Source organism: Prionailurus viverrinus, chromosome C1 (genome assembly GCF_022837055.1).
Source record: "Prionailurus viverrinus isolate Anna chromosome C1, UM_Priviv_1.0, whole genome shotgun sequence".
Taxonomy (NCBI): Eukaryota; Metazoa; Chordata; class Mammalia; order Carnivora; family Felidae; genus Prionailurus; species Prionailurus viverrinus.
Genome location: NC_062568.1, coordinates 139,146,272 through 139,164,882, shown reverse-complemented (window position 1 = coordinate 139,164,882; position 18,611 = coordinate 139,146,272). Strand labels below are relative to the sequence as shown.

General features: G+C 38.2%; 1 protein-coding gene across 1 annotated transcript in view; it reads right to left on the bottom strand.

Moving 5' to 3' along the window:
* GTF2B (general transcription factor IIB) overlaps positions 1 to 18,611 on the bottom strand; it is a 34,167-nt gene that overhangs the window by 1,114 nt on the left and 14,442 nt on the right. Inside the window, exons 3-6 of the mRNA XM_047872234.1 lie at positions 8,565 to 8,698; positions 4,289 to 4,435; positions 4,027 to 4,156; positions 1,268 to 1,549 (exon numbers count right to left, since the gene is read on the bottom strand). Of these exons, the coding sequence (XP_047728190.1) occupies positions 1,268 to 1,549; positions 4,027 to 4,156; positions 4,289 to 4,435; positions 8,565 to 8,698 (693 nt within the window). The remainder of the gene's footprint in view (positions 1 to 1,267; positions 1,550 to 4,026; positions 4,157 to 4,288; positions 4,436 to 8,564; positions 8,699 to 18,611) is intronic.

The window sequence follows — 18,611 nt, the reverse complement described above, 5'->3', positions numbered from 1 at the left end:
TTTCTTCCTTTTTATTAAAAAGTCCCGGAGGACTGCCACTTGACAAGTATTGGGTTATAAATACTTAAACAAAATGGAGTTTTAAAAGACAGGCTTTAAAACAAACTCATTTTACCGTAACCTTTCCACAGTTCAAATCATAAGGTTTTACGAGTTTTCAGTGTGGATGCCTGCCATCACTGTGCAACGAGCTAATTTTAAGTTTCTTATCCTCTAGACACAGATACCAGTGAACGCCAACCGGCCGCTGGGAAGGGAAGAAAGGGGCCTTAAAAACAAAGAACTTCATGTAAAACACAAGCAGCACAAAGTGCCAAGATCAATATTTCTGTGTTGATTAGAACAAACTTTACAAGTAGGAATAAAGGTAAGGACAATCTGCTTCGCTTCAACTTCTCAATTTTACCAGAAGACTCAAAATTTCCTTAAAAAATATGACTGGAGGACAAAGGGAACGGATAACCAATGGTTGGCTTCCTTCTAATCATTCTTCTATGTGATGTATTACTTTTATTAATATAGAAACATACGGCCTAAGCTGAGGCGAAAGGCTGTTCTGAGTAGGGTAGTACAGTCATTGCAGCAAGGAATTTCGCTACCTTTTCAATTTTGAACTGACTGCTCCTTTTTCTTTATGCATCTTTTTGAGGATCAGAGAAGTAACTGATGAATACATGCTTGTAAAGAAATTCACTTAGGACTTCTGTTTGAAAGTTCCCCTATGACAGTAAACTCAAAACTGGCTTTAGAAGGCTGAACTACTTCTATCAGGATCTTCATTAAGAAAGTGAGTAACATATGAAAGGAGAAAGAGAAGAGGCTTCGAGGAATGTTACAGCTGCCGATCAGCACAAATTTCCCATGTGCCGAGCTGTGGGGGCCACGCCGGACAGCAGGAAACAGGCATGGCCCCCACCTCTCAAGATATAAAAAATTTTGGTTATGTTTTGAGGGAAAAAAAGAACTATTCAAAATAATGTTTAGGTGGGACAAAAACAACTTCTAGAAATGAAAAATGGACAAACTCAATACTCAAAGTGAATGGGAACAAAGCATGTCATACACAGAGTATGTATGTGTATCCACAAATATTTTTGTTTATGAGCCACTTAAGAAAATCTAGTATTTTGCTTGTCAGTTTTGACTCTAAGAAACTACCTCTTAAATGTGGGTTTGGGATATTTACCTGCTTTGTACCTAAAATGGAAATACAATGACACACTAAAACTTCAGTTTCATCACTGCCCTTCCTGAGAAAGAATCCTACCTTTTTGGGTCCTCTTCTCAGCGGAGGCCTGTGAGGCCATGTAAATGGCTGCCGCCGCCACAGATATCGGGCTCCTTCCAGGAACCAAGTCCAATTCCACAGCTTTACGGGCTATGTGTGTAGCTGCCATCTGTACTTGTTTAGGAAGACAAAGGTTGGAACAAAACCTGGACATGAAGTCCCCGGTTGTAATCAAATCCACACTGGTTTCTAGAGCTTTCAAAATAAGTTTAAAGCATCGACCGATTTCTTTCTTAGAAATTCGTGACACAGCACATATTTCTGAAAAAAAAAAAAAAATTTAAATCCACATAAGTCATATGGTTCACTAAAAAATCATTTCTGATTATAAAATATATTCTATTTGCAAAAATGCAATTATGCTTTAAATGGCCTGATTAAAAAATGGGCAGGGGATCTGAATAGATACTTTTCCAAAGACAACATGTGGATGGCCAACAGGCATATGAAAAGATGCTCGACATCACTAATCATAGGAAAATGCAAATCAAAACCACAATGAGATATCAGCACTTGCTGGTCAGAATGGCTATTTTCTTTTTTTTTTTTTTTTTTTTTTTTAATTTTTTTTTCAACGTTTATTTATTTTTGGGACAGAGAGAGACAGAGCATGAATGGGGGAGGGGCAGAGAGAGAGGGAGACACAGAATCGGAAACAGGCTCCAGGCTCTGAGCCATCAGCCCAGAGCCCAACGCGGGGCTCGAACTCACGGACTGCGAGATCGTGACCTGGCTGAAGTCGGACGCTTAACTGCGCCACCCAGGCGCCCCCAGAATGGCTATTTTCAAAAAGACAAGAAATAGCAAGTCTTAGGGGAGAAGATGTGGGGGAAAGGAAACCCTCATGCACTGTTGGTGGGAATGTAAATTGGTGGCACTATGGAGCCCCTCAAAACACTAAGAACAGAAAAACCGTATGATCCAGCTATTCCACTTCTGGGTATTCATACAAAGAATACTAAGACACTGATTCAAAAAGATATATGCACCCCTATGTTCAATGCAACATTATTTACAAAAGGCAAGAAATGGAAACTATCCAAATGTCCATCAGTGGAGAGATGGATGAAGAGGTGCTATATAAACACGATGGATACTACTCAGCCATAAAAATAGAATGAAATCTTGTCATTTGCAACAACATGGATGGATCTAGGGGGTATTATGCTAAGTGAAATGAGCCCGAGAAAGACAAATGATTTCCCTTGTAAGTGGAATCCAAAAAAACCAAAACAAACAGACAAATGAAACAAAAACTCATGGATACAGACAGCACACTGGCGATTACCAGAGGAGAAAGGACTTGGGGAGTAGACAAAACAAGTGAAGAGAGGCAACTGTCTGATGATGGATGGTAACTAGACTTTTAGTGATTACTTCATAGTGATTACAGACGTCAAATTACAGCTGACCCCTGAACAACTCGGGTTAGGGGGTGCCAACCCCCAGCACAGTCACAGCTCCAAGAGAACTCTTTATTCCCCCAAAACTTAACTACCAATAGTGTATTATCGACAGGAAGCCTTATCGATAACAGTCAACATTGATTTCGTGTACGTATTCTAGACTGTTTTTATAATAAAGTAAGCTAAAGAAAATATTAAGGATATTATAAGAGCAACTACAGTACTATATAAAAAAAAATCAGTGTATAAGTGGATGCACACAGTTCAAATTCGTGTTGTTCAAGGGTCAAATGTATAATACTGTCCACCCAAAACTCATATATAGTATAGATGATGTATATATATACACATGCATGGTATATAACATACCATTTTTACTTTAGCTGTAAAGAAGTCTTTCAAACAAGTTAAATGTAGGTTCTTAATATCTCCAAATATTAACTTCTCTGAAATTTCAATTCAAACAAGTTTCTTCTACTAATCCAAACTTTGTTGATATTTATGTATTAATCTGTTATAAGAAGTATGTCTATCATGGAAATAAAACAAAACCTCAAAGCTAAAGAGTACTTCTCAAGCTACCCAATGTCACATGTACATGCAACCCCTGGGATTATAGGCATAATAACATGGGATCAAATATTCGACCCTGTTATTCTAAATACTAAACTACCAAACACTTTCAGACCAAAAGCCTTCGTTTTAGTTGTAATAACAAAAACGATGATGATGATAAAAACCACTGCCGCATCATAAAGTACTCACTGATGAATGAAAGGTAATGAAAATCTTAAGCTAAAACGAACTCTGGAGGGCAAGTCAGTGTGAGCGTCACAGCCAACAGGCTGTCATGTATTCATGACTGCAAACTGAACAAAAATACGAGTTCTCCCAAAGCCTCCAGCTTAAGTGTAAAAGTGCAAATTGTAAAACTCGAGAATGTTTTCTAAGGCCTGATTCCCTCACCTGTAGAGACCTGTGCTAGGAGTGGAAATGGTTTTCCATGCATCAAGGGTACACGCTTGGTAACAAAGGCTTACTCTGGCCTACGAAGCCAGGCCTCAAAGCCCACAAGATGAAGTCAGTCAGAAGATCTCACGAGCAAAGAACACGGAGCTTACGTGGACTAGAATGAATAAAACAGCTGGAAAAGAACATGGCTAAGATCTTCTGTCAAGGAACAAAATAAGGAGGCGTCTGGAAATGATACAAAGATGGACTACTGGAGGTAACCAGGAAGACACGACTCAGCTACATAGTGTCAAAGCTCCCTGACTTCGGTCTGTTACTTTAACATAGAAAACATTTTTATCTCCGCAACTAAAAACTTACCTTTAAATGTCCTAGGAACCCCTTCTTGTCTACAGGCAATATAGAGACAAGCGGAAGCTATGGCATCATTAGCTCTTCCCTTCAGGCTCTTCTGTTCATACACTTGCTTGAATAAATTATTTGTTCGATCCTTTAAAGCAAAGAAACGAAGTTTAATTAACTCTAGGCCATTTAATTAGTTGCAATATCAAAATTTCATATGTTCATTAAATTATGCTAAGTCAATGCCAGAATGGCTTAAAGGAGACAGACAAGAACTTACAACTATATTTCGAGGGAGGTTGATTCTGTCTGCCATAGTAGTGATTTCTTTGAAAGCATTCATCATTGCCCGATCAGAACTACTCATTGTTCTCCGATTTTGGTACTTAGAATTGCCAAATTCATCAAAACTTGCAGCTCCTGTACCCTGTAAAACAAAGTTTTATAACTTTATGCAAAAAAGTTTTCAAAGAATGAACAGACATTTCTAAGAAAACATAACTTACATGATCTGACTCCATATGCCCAAGAAATCTACCCTGTGCCTCCTCCCTATTCCTTAGTAGAACAAATACCAGGTCAAGATGGTTTAAATGAGTATCTGTGAGAGAAGCCAATAACACAAACTGTCACATTAACAGACCTAAGGAGAAAAATTGAAGGATCTTCTCCAAAGGTGCTATAAAGGCAGGCAAACAAAATTCAAAAGCCATTTCTCGAGAAGAACTCGCAAAATACTACAAATGAGTGGGTGGTGCTTATTAGAAAATCACTCCTCCAGGCTTAGGCCAGAACAATGATTAATGGAGAAAAAGGGCATGCTCTGTTTTACTGTGCTTCACTTTACTGCATTTAGCAGAGACCGTATTTTGTTGTTGGGGTGGTGGTGGTGGTGGTTGTTAACAAATTGAAGGTTTGTAGCAACCCTACATTGATCAAGTCTCTTGGCACCATTTTTCCAACAGCATTTGCTGATTCCAGATCTCTATGTCACATTCTTGCAATATTTCAAACTTATTCATTATGGTGATCTGTGCAGTGATCTTTGATGTTACTCTCGTAATTGTTTTGGGACTCCACAAACTGCACACTTCTAAGACGGGAAACTTAATAAATCTGCATGTTCTCACTGCGCCACTGAGCAGCTGGTCCCCCCACCTTTCTCCCTCTCCTCAGGCCTCCCTATTCCCTGAGACACAATACTGAAATCAGGCTAATTAATAACCCCATAATGGCCTCTCCGTGTTCAAGTCAAAGGAATAGTCCTATGTTTCTCGTTTTAAATCAAAAGCTAGAAATGTTAAGCGTAGTGAGGAAGGCATGTCAAAAGCTGAGACAGGCCAAACGACAGACCTCTTGTGCCAAACAGCCAAGTTGTGAATGCAAAGGGAAAGTTCTTGAAGAAAATTAAAAGTGCTCCTCCAGTGAACACACCAATGATAAGAAAACGCAACAGCCGTATTGCTAATGTGGAGAAAGTTTTAGAGGTCTGCACAGAAAGTCAAACCAGCCACAACAATCCCTTAAGCCAAAGCCTAATCCAGAGCAAGGCCCTAACTCTATTCCTTTCTATAAAGGCGGAGAGAGGTGAGGATGCTGCAGGAGAAATCTGGAAGCTAGCAGAGGTTGGTTCATGAGGTTTAAGGAGAAGAAGCTGTCTATACTACAGAAAGTGCAAGGTGAAGCAGCAGGTGATGTAGAAGCTGCAGCAAGTTATCCAGAAGATCCAGCTAAGAGAATTCATGAAGACGGCTACACCAAACAGATTTACAGCCTTCTACTGGAAGAAGATGCCATCTAGGACTTCCATAAACTTAGTTGATAAAGCAGCTGCAGGGTTTGAGAGGACTGACTCCCAATTTTCAGAGAAGTTCTACTGTGGGTAAAACACTATCAAACAGCATCACAAGCTACAGAGAAATCACTTGTGAAAAGGAATAGTCAATTGACAGAGCAAACTTCATTACTGTCTCATTTTTTATTTTTATTTATTTATTTATTTATTTATTTATTTATTTTTTCAACGTTTATTTATTTTTGGGACAGAGAGAGACAGAGCTTGAACGGGGGAGGGGCAGAGAGAGAGGGAGACACAGAATCGGAAACAGGCTCCAGGCTCCGAGCCATCAGCCCAGAGCCTGATGCGGGGCTCGAACTCCCGGACCGCGAGATCGTGACCTGGCTGAAGTCGGACGCTCAACCGACTGTGCCACCCAGGCGCCCCCATTACTGTCTCATTTTAAGAAATTGCCAGGACATCTGGGTGGCTCCGTTAAATGTCTGACTCTTTTATTTCTGCTCAGGTCATGATCTCACTCACGGCCATGGGATCAAGCCTCACACTGGGTTCTATACTGACAGCACAGAGCCTACTTGAGATTCTCACTCTCTCCCTCTCTACCCCTCCCCTGCTCACACATGCACATGCGTGTTCTCTCAAAATCAATAAATAAACTTTAAAAAAAATTTCAGTCACCTACCCTTCAGAAACCATCAACATCGAGGCAAGACCCTGTACCAGCAATAAGGTGGTAACTTGCTGAAAGCTCACATTATGGTTATTAGCAATACAGTATTTTTAAATTAAGCTATATGCATTTTTTTTTTTTACATAATGCTACTGCATACTTAATAGACTACAGTACAGCCTAAGTATGATTTTATATGTACTGGGAAGCTACAAAAAGGCATTTGACTCTCTCTATTGGAATATTTGTGTTACTGTGGTGGTCTGGAATCAAACCCGCAGCATCTCTAAGGTATCCCTGTACTAGGAAAACTAGCCAATATAATGTAATTATAATTACATAATGTAATTAGACAAAAATTATATTAACTATACTGGTGTAATTATTTTAAAATTAGGCAAGAGAAAAGTTAGAAGTACTAATTTGAGAAGGAAGTGGTAAACGATTTGCAGATAGTCTTTTTGTATACTTAGAACACTCAAAATCACTGTAAAACTGCTAAAAATAATAGAATTCGTTAGAGGCAAGGTCAAAATGAATAGAAATCAATAGCCTTCATATGTATAACCAAACAGAAGACAATGAAAAACAAAAGCGCCAATACAAAACAACAAAAAAGATAAACATCTAGGAATCAACTTAAACATTCAAGACCCTTATGAAGAAAACATCCTCTGAAGGACACACATGACTTAAGGAAGTGGAAAAGCATACTATGTTTCTGGACAGGAAGAAGTCTACTTTCCCTAAGTCAACTTGCAAATAAGTCTAACCAAAACCTCACTGAAAATACCAACTTTTTTTTAACAAAGCGATCCTAACCTTTAAATGGAAAAGACTAGTGAAGAAAACGCTAAGAAAGAAGAGCAACGAGGGAAAACTAAGACTACTAGATATTAACACAGTGTGGTGTGACATGTGACTGACTAGGCCAGGACAGAGAAAAGAACAGAATGTCCAGAAATATTGCCAAATACATACAGAAATTCAGTATATGAGAAATGTAGCATCTTAAGAATTTCTGCAGGGTAGGCATAAACAACGGTCAAAGGATACAGGAGAAAACTAGTGATAGTGGTTATCCTGTTTTTGACAGGGAAAGAGGATTGTGGTGGGAACTGAGTTTGGGGGTCAAGAGAAAATTTATTGTGTTCTTTTTACATTTGTGTATGAGTCATGTATTTCCTATTAAAAAACAAACACTAAAAGAAGTTACAGTGTCCATTAGTTGCGATCCTAGATTTTAAAATGTCCTCAGTATGCTTTTTACTCAGCCTGTAAGGCTAAAGCAAATGCAGAAATCACCTACTTAAGATACTATCAGCTTTTTTCAAAGCCTACACCACTTTTCAATTTTATATGTACTTTATAGAGCATGAAAAAATAATTAATAACTTGCCTTTTCAGAACACTTTCTTAAAATAGACTATGCAGTGGTGTAGATGAAGTTCTGAAACAGCATCACTTGATTAGTTTCCTTGAATATTGCCCCCACTACTTCCAATTCAGATAAAAGAGCAAAAAAGAGCCAGGTTGCCAGACAGATTACACTACTGCCTTATCTAATAGCAGCAGCTACCATTTACTGAATACACACTACATGTTGTTATAAACACTTTACAATACGTTCCCACGTAACCCTCAATGTTTCTATGAAGTACTCTTATTCTCACTTCACTGATGAGGAATGTGAAGCTTTATATGTCATTTAGGTAGGTCATAAATTCACCAATATTAGAAAACAGGCTATGCTGACCTACAATTATCTTAGGTAATGTGGGGGGGAAAGAAAAGACATTTATAATATTCAAGGAACATATCAATAAGATCTCATAAAGATCATTCTACACTCAATTTTTGGGCAAAATGTGTTTCATGAAAATAAGGGCCTAAGATATAAAGACTAATTTTGATGTGTGTGGAAGATATGTGTAAGGGAACAATCATTCCACAACAGTATGACTGGTAAATCTCATTCTCAGGTCAAGATTCCTCACAGGGCAGTGACTGATACTTTTGCAACGTTTCCAAACCCCCAGGTCTTTGGTCAGTCCATACTTGCTACTTCCTGTTGAGCGGATTTATTACCTTGCCAATCATGGTTGACAAATCTCCATCACTCAGTAGAGGATTCTGAGAGTCTCCAACTCGAGATGGATCTTTTGTTGCTTTATCATTGCTGAAAGTTCTCCATTCAGACCCCACGTCAATAACTCGGTCACCTAAAAATACAAGCACAAGTCTAAATAGGATCTACTGAACACTCTTTAATGCCCAACTCAGGCGCTTTTATTCCTAGGAAATCTCAACATGGACATCCAGGCTCCAGCTTAAGTATCAGGTCTCAGACATCTGTCCTACGTTCCTTTAAACTATGATGCCAGGCCAATAATAACCCTTTTTAGACATTATGCTTTGATTAGTCATATTCTAACTTTTGGAAGAAAAAAGTATTAGTCAAAATAAACACACACAGCAAAATAAAGCTATTCATATGTGATACAAAGATAAATGTGATTCAAAACCAAAATTTGCAAGGGACATAGAAAAAACCAGAAAGCACTTTTCACAATGGTATTAATGCACACAGTTTCATATAAAAAGTTATTAAGCTTTCATGGGAAATGTTTTGCAAAGAACTAAGCTGAAACTTATGTTTTAGTAACTACTAGATGAAAAAAATATTTCTGGCCAAATAATTTATACAGAGTAAAATGTTAAGCCTAGAATTAGTAAGAAGAAAGCCAGGTAGGTATTTTCTTTTTAAGCAAAGGGCCAGTGGTAAAATAGGTCACGCTAGGAAACTAAATATGAACAGATCTGGTTGATCACTGCTTTGGGGGGAATGCTCAGTGGCTCATAACATCTCCACAGCGACAAGAGTTATTACCACTGAACAGCTGCCCACGCTAGTCACTGTGTAAATGTTCTCTTTTAATCCTCCCAGCCTGATAAAGGTAGGTACCACTTTTACTGCCACTTTAGAAATAAAATTTGTGTAAGATGACACAACTAGAACGGAAATGTGCAACTGATCCCAAAGACTGTCCTATACTGGATTTGTAAAACACGAGCTTTTCCACCCAAGTGTGACAAAACTGAGAGCAGGAACCAGACCATTTTCATTGTTGCCTAAAGAGAAAGGAGAAAGAAATGGCAGAAATTAGTTAACTCAGCAATTAAAAGAGCTTCTGGTGACAGTCAATTAATATAATGGTTACGAGCACGGACTGTACCATTTGCCACTTAGCCTTCGACAAATCATGGCATTTCTCAGCTTTAAATCTCCCTAATAACCTCACAGTCTAAAGATCATAAGGATTAAATAAGCCAAAACAGGTACAGCACATGCATGTAAAGTGATTAAAAAGTTCAAGGTGAGTGCCTGATATTAGCTATCTACTACTAGGAAAATGAAAATAGTTTGACACATCTTCTGACATCTCCCTCCTTTTGAGACTTTAAAAGTAGCAGAGTGCTCCGCTACAGGTATATGACCAGAAGGACAGCAAAGAGAAAAGAAGGAAGGAACTCAACGTAAACTCTGCTAAATCCTCTGAACTACTGTCTATGTAGTACATTAATTAAAATGCTTATGAACCAAGTATAGTAATCTTAATCCAATCTTACTGCTTTATTTAAGGAAGGAGGTAAATGTGCAACAGAATCATTCCTGATGGTCCTGGAATAATTTATATTTCTTTGAACACTCAAAACACTTGGGAGTAACCAGATATCACTTGGACTATTTCCTGTTACAAAGGAACTGAGATGAGAGGAAGGGTCCCCATCTGCCCTACCCGTATGTAGTAAGAATGGCCAAGGAAAGCAGAAGCAGGCAGATCAGTTTATAAGGCAACTTCAGGAGATGAGAGATTGAGCAGGTGGCCCAAAATAAGAGAAAAAGAAGGTTAAATGGATGGGACTGTCATGATGGATTTTTCTGCTTCCCTCTCAAAAAAATAAACATCACTAAACTTGGGAAGCAATTCTAATTATATAAATTAAGATTTTAAAAACTTACCTGAAAGTAACAAAACCTGTAATAATGGACTGAAGTCTCACTGCAATACTAACTAAACAAGGCCTGTATCTCAGAGACCAATTTAAAAAGACTGACTTTTCTTCCTTTTCATAACAGAATTATAATAATGCCTGCTTACAAATGTGTGTGTGTGTGTGTGTGTGTATGTGTGTGTGTGTGTGTGTGTGTGTGTGTGTATGCAAAACAAAACTACCTGTATTCTCAACACTAGGGAAAGCCACTGTAAATATTTTGGTATATATACTTTCTGCCTTTTTAATTCATGTGTATGTTTTTTCCTTAAATTAAAATTAGATCATATTGTACCTGTTCCATGAAAAGCTCTGTTCACCAAATCCACATCATAAACACCAAAACAAGATTGTTTAAACAGGTCAGCCCCTTTAATAGCATCTGACAATTAAAGGGATACTATGATGTCTCCACACACTATGTTTTCAAGAAAAAAAAAGTGTATCTAACTTTCCTAGTCAAAAAACAAAAATACACAAACATGCACATAACAAAAAACTATGGCCTTTATATCTGGAGTTACTTGCAAAAATCTAAGTTCAAATAAAAACTCAAATGTCATCATTAATTTGTTTAATGAATGAATGAAGAGAACATGGTATATGAAAAGGCAGGTAGGTATGCTCACATCTTTTTAAGTCTCTCTAGAAATCTAAAGATGAAACATCTTGGCTAATACTTTATTTCATACCATTTTCCTTTTGGCCCCCCAAAAACCTACCAAGAGTCTCTTTTATTGGTTGCTTTGCACTGCCTTTAGAAAGACAAGATGGATTAGGGAAAAAAGGGGGGTGGCGGGAGTTGGCCTAGGACATTATAAATAGAAAAGCCAGAACCGGGTAGTGATGTAATTTTTCCACATACGTGGGAACAATCTACATGACTCATTCAACAATCTGTGATTTGTGCTAAGAGACATTCCCTCTTTTTATATTTTACTGCTCAAAACATAGCATTTATAAGAAATAAAATTTCCAAAATAACTCAAATAGCACATCATGAAACTATAACTAGAGCACCAGATTAAGTGCATGAGTAACAAAATAGGGCAGACCATTCAGAAAAATCAGAGTGCATAAAGGATTTTCATTTGAAGAAACCTAAATGAGGCAGCATTTTAAAAGATGCTCTGGAAGGAAACTGCAATACAGTTTTTTCAAGGGTAAGTGTATAATCAACCTTCAGCAAAGAAGCCTGCCAATACACACACACACACACACACACACACACACACACACAACCTCCCATATCCTTTAATGTTCCACAAACAGGAAAAACATAGAAATTTTTACCAGTTACGTTCTCAACCAAACACTAATTTTTGTAAAATGAGCACGAGACAGAAAGTCTCATACAAGAATCTTCACAGCAGCATTACTCATATTAGCTAAAAACTGGAAACAACCCAAATGTGTGTTAACAGGAAAATGTATACAATGGGATATCCTCCACAAATAAACTACTGATACATGCAGTGATGTAAATGCATTCAAAAACTATATGCTGAGCCCGAAAAAAGTCAACTACTAAAAAAAATAATAAAAAATAAAAAATAACTACTATATAATTCTAGTTATAGGAAGTTCAGGGGCGCCAGGGTGGCTAAGCTGGTTAAGCGTCTGACTCTTAGTTTCTGCTCAAGTTATGATCTTATAGTTTCATGAATTTGAGCCCCATGTAGGGGGAGCCTGCTTGGGATTTTTTCTCTTTGCCTTTTTGCCCCTCCCCTGCTCACATGCTGTCTCTGTCTCTTTCAAAACAAATAAATAAATAAAAATTTTTATAGGAAGCCCAAAAACAGGCAAAATAATCTCTGAAAATAGAAATCAGTACAGTGGTTGCTACTGGGCTGGGGGTGGGGGGCAGAGGTAACAGATTAGAAAGAAACATATGGGAACTTCTGAGAATGGAAGGAAATGGTCTAAACACCTTGATTAGTGTGATTATACCAGTATATGCAGTGTCAAGATGTCAAAATGCAAACTGTGTATCTGGGATCTGTGCATTTTACTGCATGCAATTAGACCTCAATAAATTAAAAATAAAAATTCGCTCCCACCATAATACTGTTGATTTTGAATTAAGTCACACCAAACCTATCCATGATTTTGTGAATAACAATCTTCTTGGACAAGGGAATATATATACTCTTTCTCAAACTCATCTTTTAGATTATATGTATGTCACATTTATGACTAGATCTAATTTTTTTCTGTTAAAAAATCTCATTTTCTAACTAGTAATTGCTGTAATATTTTATATGCTTATATTCAGCCACTTTTAATAGACTATTAATTTTTAAAATTTGATCTGAATATTCTAGATATAGAATCTCATCAGTGGCAAAGAACTTGTTCCCCTTCCAATGTTTAACTCCCATTTCTATATTATATCTAAAGCGCTTGTCAGAACTCTCAAAACAATGCCTTTGATTTAAAACAGAAATGTCTCCAATATTTCAACATTATGCAGAAAAGTAACAGGTGAACTGAAAGTCATCTATTAAAACATCATTCTACTCCAATGCAGAGTGTCTTATATTATTAAGAATGTGTTGAGTTCATTAAATGTCTGTCATCTTAGCAAACCATAGCATTTCTTAAGTACTATCTTTTTACATTATAAAAGCGAGCCATAGTTGTTTGTGGGTTATTATTCTTCTAGTACTTATGTGTTAAGATAAATTAAGTTACTCTGGAGTAATAAGTAATTTCAGAAGGTTTGCGGCTTAAAATGAAGATTTTTTTCTTATTCATACCACATGTCTATATAGGGGTAGGACAGCTTTCTATGCCATCCTTATTCAAGATGATAGAATTCCTGCCACTTGAGACATGCTAGGGGGAAGGATATGTATTAAGTTATGCACTGACTTATATATACTTTCCAATAGTAACATTTCCACTCACATGTCCTTGGCCAAAGCCAGTCAAGGAGTGATGCTTAACTCTGGAGGGGATGGAAACATAAATGTACCATGTAGCTCAGAAGAGAAGAACCAGAATTATTAGCAAATAATCATCAATGTTCTTCCACATGACAATTAGCAAATCGAATTAAGCACTGTATTTTGTGGGATTTATGTATAAATTCATAAAAAAAAAAAAAAGATTGCTCTAGGACTTCCTTTTTCTGCCACACAACAAACCAAGGAATCAGAGTTAATTTTACTGGCTGGGTATTTGCAAGTCTTGACTAATAACATTTTTTAAATGTTTAAAAGATACATTCCCCACTGGTGTGTGGATTCTTGACTTGCAACCCTAAGGGTCTTCCGGTACAATGTAACGTTTTCTTCTATTGTACCTTTAATACTTTACAATATTCACCTGGATCTTCAAGTAGAACCATAATGGCTATCTTGTGTTTACCACTTTCTCATTCACTCTTTATAGTCTCAGGTTTCTTCTCTGCTTTACTGATCCAATTTCCTAGAATGTTGTCAGCTAATCACTATCTCAAACAGTTTTATTGTGTTTGTTTCCTTGTGCTATCTTATTTCTTTCTGACATTTTTAAAAACTTATTTATGAGAGAGAGCGAGCAAGCACACATGTGCAAGGGAGGGGCAGAGAGAGAGGGAGAGAGAATCCCAAGCAGGCTCCGCCCTGTCAGTGTGGAGCCCAACACAGGGGCTCAATCCCACAAACCATGAGATCATGACCTGAGCTGAAATTCAGAGTCAGGTGCTCAACCGACTGAGCCATCCAGGCACTCCTCTGACAACATTTAATAGAAATATTATGGAAACTTTATTTCACTGATCACAAAAAATCATTTATTTTCCATAACTTCCTTCTAGCGAGCTACATCAGGAGAATTTTGTTCAGTCCGCTGGATCACTGCTCCTCTTCATTGTAATAATCTGTCTTTAGAAGCTCCATGTGGACTTTTGTGCCTATTCATCCTGTACTCCTGTACAAAAGAACATGTCAATCCATGTCCAGTGGTGGTGGTCATGTTGGAAAACCTTCCAATCCACCACTACCAGTAATTCTCAGTCTCTCTGCGTACCCACAGTCCCTAGCAGTTAAGATATGACCCAAATAAAATAAATTCCCAGTATGACTCTACAAATTTATTAGGAAGGATACAGGCAGGTTTGTAATTAAAGCAAAAATAATAGTGACTTAAAACAGGCTATAACTTTCTCACATTAACAGTCCATAGTTAATAGTCATAGACTAGTGTGACCCAGGCTCCTCCTATCTTTTTAATAAGCCAGCTTCATCATGATGAGCATTTTCCAGCCTAATATGGCTGTTGGTGGTTCCCTTTATCATGTCTGCATTCTAGCCAGTGGAAAGGAGAAAGAGGAGGCACTTCCTTATGGCAGGATCTAGAGTTGTACATACCCGTTTTATGTACAATCCACTGGTTAGATCACATGGTCATACCTGGCTACAAGGGAAGCTGGGAAATACAGTCCAGTTGGGCAGCAACATGCCCAGTTAAAACATAGGGATTCTATTACTAAAGAAAGAGGGGGACGATCAGTGGCCTCTACTACTACAAGGAATAATGGGTTAGCTATGAGAGAAAGGAGAGGAGAAAGAATGTCCAGTAGAACCAGTATACTTTGCCTTATACTCTAAAGGAAACAGTACACAAAGACAGATATATAAGCTCCTAACCAAGCAAGTTATAAACTACAAATCCAACCAGAGGTATTTTGTAGTACAACATTAAAACCAGAATGGCTTGGGGCACCTACGTGGCTCAGTTGGTTGATTTCAGCTCAGGCCATGATCCCAGGGTTGTGGGATCGAGCCCCTAATCAGGCTCTGCACTGACCATGGAGTCTGCTTAGGGCTCCTTTTCCCTCTATCCCCTACTCAAGCACTCTAAAATTTAAAACAAAACAAAACAAAACAAAAAGCAAAACAAGAGAAAAACCTAGAATGGCTCATAGTAGCAGTCTAAACACTGCAGGGGAATACTGCAACATACTAAAAACAGCCAGGGGGGCGCCTGGGTGGCGCAATCGGTTAAGCGTCTGACTTCAGCCAGGTCACGATCTCCCGGTCCGGGGGTTCGAGCCCCGCGTCGGGCTCTGGGCTGATGGCTCAGAGCCTGGAGCCTGTTTCCGATTCTGTGTCTCCCTCTCTCTCTGCCCCTCCCCCGTTCATGCTCTGTCTCTCTCTGTCCCAAAAATAAATAAACGTTAAAAACAGCCAGGAAGCCAATATTGGAGAGTCTGATTTTCTAGGCCTGACCTAGATTCAAAACGTTTTTGTTTCTTATTGTAAACTTAAATTAATAAAGGTATTTTAAAAAAGAGTATTAGAATTACCCCAAATTTCAATTCTTTCTGCCATCTTTCTGGAAAATAATCTTACTTAAGCATTTTGGTATACAACCAGTAGAAAATTCAGAAGTAGGAGTCTTAGAACAATAGTCTGCAAGTTACTTGTGGACATAGGCTAGATTTATCTAAAACCATTTTGTCTGGAACTACAAAATTTTTCAAAACATGCCAACTCTAAAAGTTCAATAATCAAAATGCAGTACTCAAGGTGGACAAACCCTAAGCATGGAGTTTTTTTTTAATTATTTTTTTTCATATTTATTTATTTTGGAGAGAGAGAGAGAGAGAGACAGAGACAGAGAGAGAGAGACAGAGTGTGAGGAGGGGAGGGGCAGAGAGAGAGGGAAACACAGAATCTGAAACAGACTCCAGGCTCTGAGCTGTCAGCACTGAGCCCGACACGGGGTTCAAACCCCTCACAAACTGTGAGATCATGAGCTGAGCCAAAACCAGATACTTAACCAAGGGAGACACCCATGCACCCCAAATTGGAGTTAAAAAAATTTTTTTTCAACCCTCAGAAAGTTTTACATTTATTAATTTTTGAGAGAGAGAGACAGAGAGAGACAGAGAGAACACGAACAAGTGGGGGAGGGGCAGAGAGAAAAGGAGACAGAATCTGAAGCAGGCTCCAGGCTCTAAGCTGTCAGCACAGAGCCCGACGAGGGGCTTGAACTCACAAACTGTGAGATCATGACGTTAGCTGAAGGCGGACGCTTAACTGACTGAGCCACCCCAGGCGCCCCCCAAATTGGGAGTTTTTAACTTAAAAAAATACTAAGGTACTGTGGAAAATTGTTTAAGTCAACACATTACATTTGTTAAATCTAATGCTGAAACTGAAATGCATCTTTAGCTTTCACACCTTCTTCAGTCATTTACCCCTTTCTAACCATTCCTTCTTATGATATTTCAAAGAATCCTGATTTTTGGTTTAGTGTTACTAAACATTCTTATCAGAAAGCCTGGATTAAAGATAATTTTCAAGAGAAGTCTGATCAACAGATACTTTAAAAAGAAATACCATTAATACTATAGCCAGTCTCTAAATCACAGTTTATTTTCCCCAAATGTAAACTAAGAACTCAAAATGAATTATCCCTTAGAAACAACCCACATCATGGTTAATTTCCCAGACCAGCCCATAAAAGCGTACTTTACTCATGACATTTAGGCCCTTAAAAAACAAACACAAACTGTACAAGTTGAGAGTATAATTACCATTTGGAGAATCATTTGTAAAGGAAAATGCAAAATGCATTGTAAATTCCATCCCTGAGTATGTCAATACATCTTGCTTTTCCTCAAATACAGGCAGGTTTGCAGCGGCATCTAAGCTAGAGACCCGCAGCTCTCATGAAGATGCATCCTAACCTTAGTCACAATAATATGAGTCATTCACATACCAGTACTTTCAGGCCTCTATCCTAAGACACATGTTTCTTTTTCCCTCCACTTGGAATGACCTTCCCTCCATAAACCTTTACTCATGCTTAATGGTCATGTTTCAATGTAAATTCAACAGTAATTTCCCCAGGAAATCACTGCTTCCTTCCTTTGTGTTCTTACCAAACTTGGAAGATCTGTAATAGAGCTTTTACCATGCTATGTTGTATTAACGCACCCTCCTCCCTTTCATGCGCTAGCCAGAGTTGCTCCAGAGCTTGCTTACAGCATCTGATACTTCTTTAACTCTCCCTGCCCAGCACGCTGCTTTAACAGAAACAGGCCTGCTAAGTCCTACAGACCTGGATTTGAACCACTCTGTCACTTACTAGATGTGGAATATTCAGCTAATTACCTAAGTACTCAAAGCATCAGTGTCACTCAAAGGGTAGCTGTGTAAACTGAGTAAAGTTAGTAATTCTCTGATGCTTAAAGTAACATCTACATTAAAAATTCTAGGGATGCCTGGGTAGCTCAGTCAGTTGAGCGTCTTGCCTCTTGATTTTAGCTCAGGTCAGGATCCCAGGGTTGTGGGATCAAGCCCCATGCTGGGCTCCGTGCTGAGCATGGAGCCTACTTGAGATTCTCTCTCCCCCTCTGCCCTTCTCCCCTGCTCACACGGTCTCTAAAAATAATAGTAATAATAATAATAATAATTGAATTAATTAAAAATTCTAAATTAGGTAAGAAGGTGGTCTCTGATGGCTTATAAGAGATGCTAAAGCAAGAATTTGAAAGTGAATATTCCTTAATTTTAAAATATAGCTTAAACATATTAAGCCTGAATATTTCCTTTAGGAAACACTAATGCAAATTTATTTTTTTTATTTAAAAAAAATTCTTTTTAACGTTTATTTTTGAGAAAGAGAGAGAGAGAGAGAGTGCGAGCATGAGCAGGGAAGAGAGAGACACAGAATATGAAGCAGGCTCCAGGCTCCAACTCATGAGCTGAGTCATGAGATCATGACCTGAGCCAAAGCCGGACACTCAACCGAGTGAGCCACTCAGGCGCACCATCACTAATGCAAATTTAAAGATGCTAATCCAGTAATCTTTAAAATGATATGGCTGAAGAGCATTCACTATGCTAGACCCACTCAAATACATTTTGCAAGTGACCTGTTATGAAGAATGGCATCTCAGACTTAGAATCGCCTACTTTTCCACAAGAAAAAAGGAGTACTTGCACCCACAAAAAATGTATCACTGAAATCTCATACTGAAATCATACTATATATTTTATACATTATTTCATTTGATTCTTAACAATTCCTAACAATTCTAAGATGTATGGTACCTGCTCCCTGTTTTGGGGCAGGGAGATG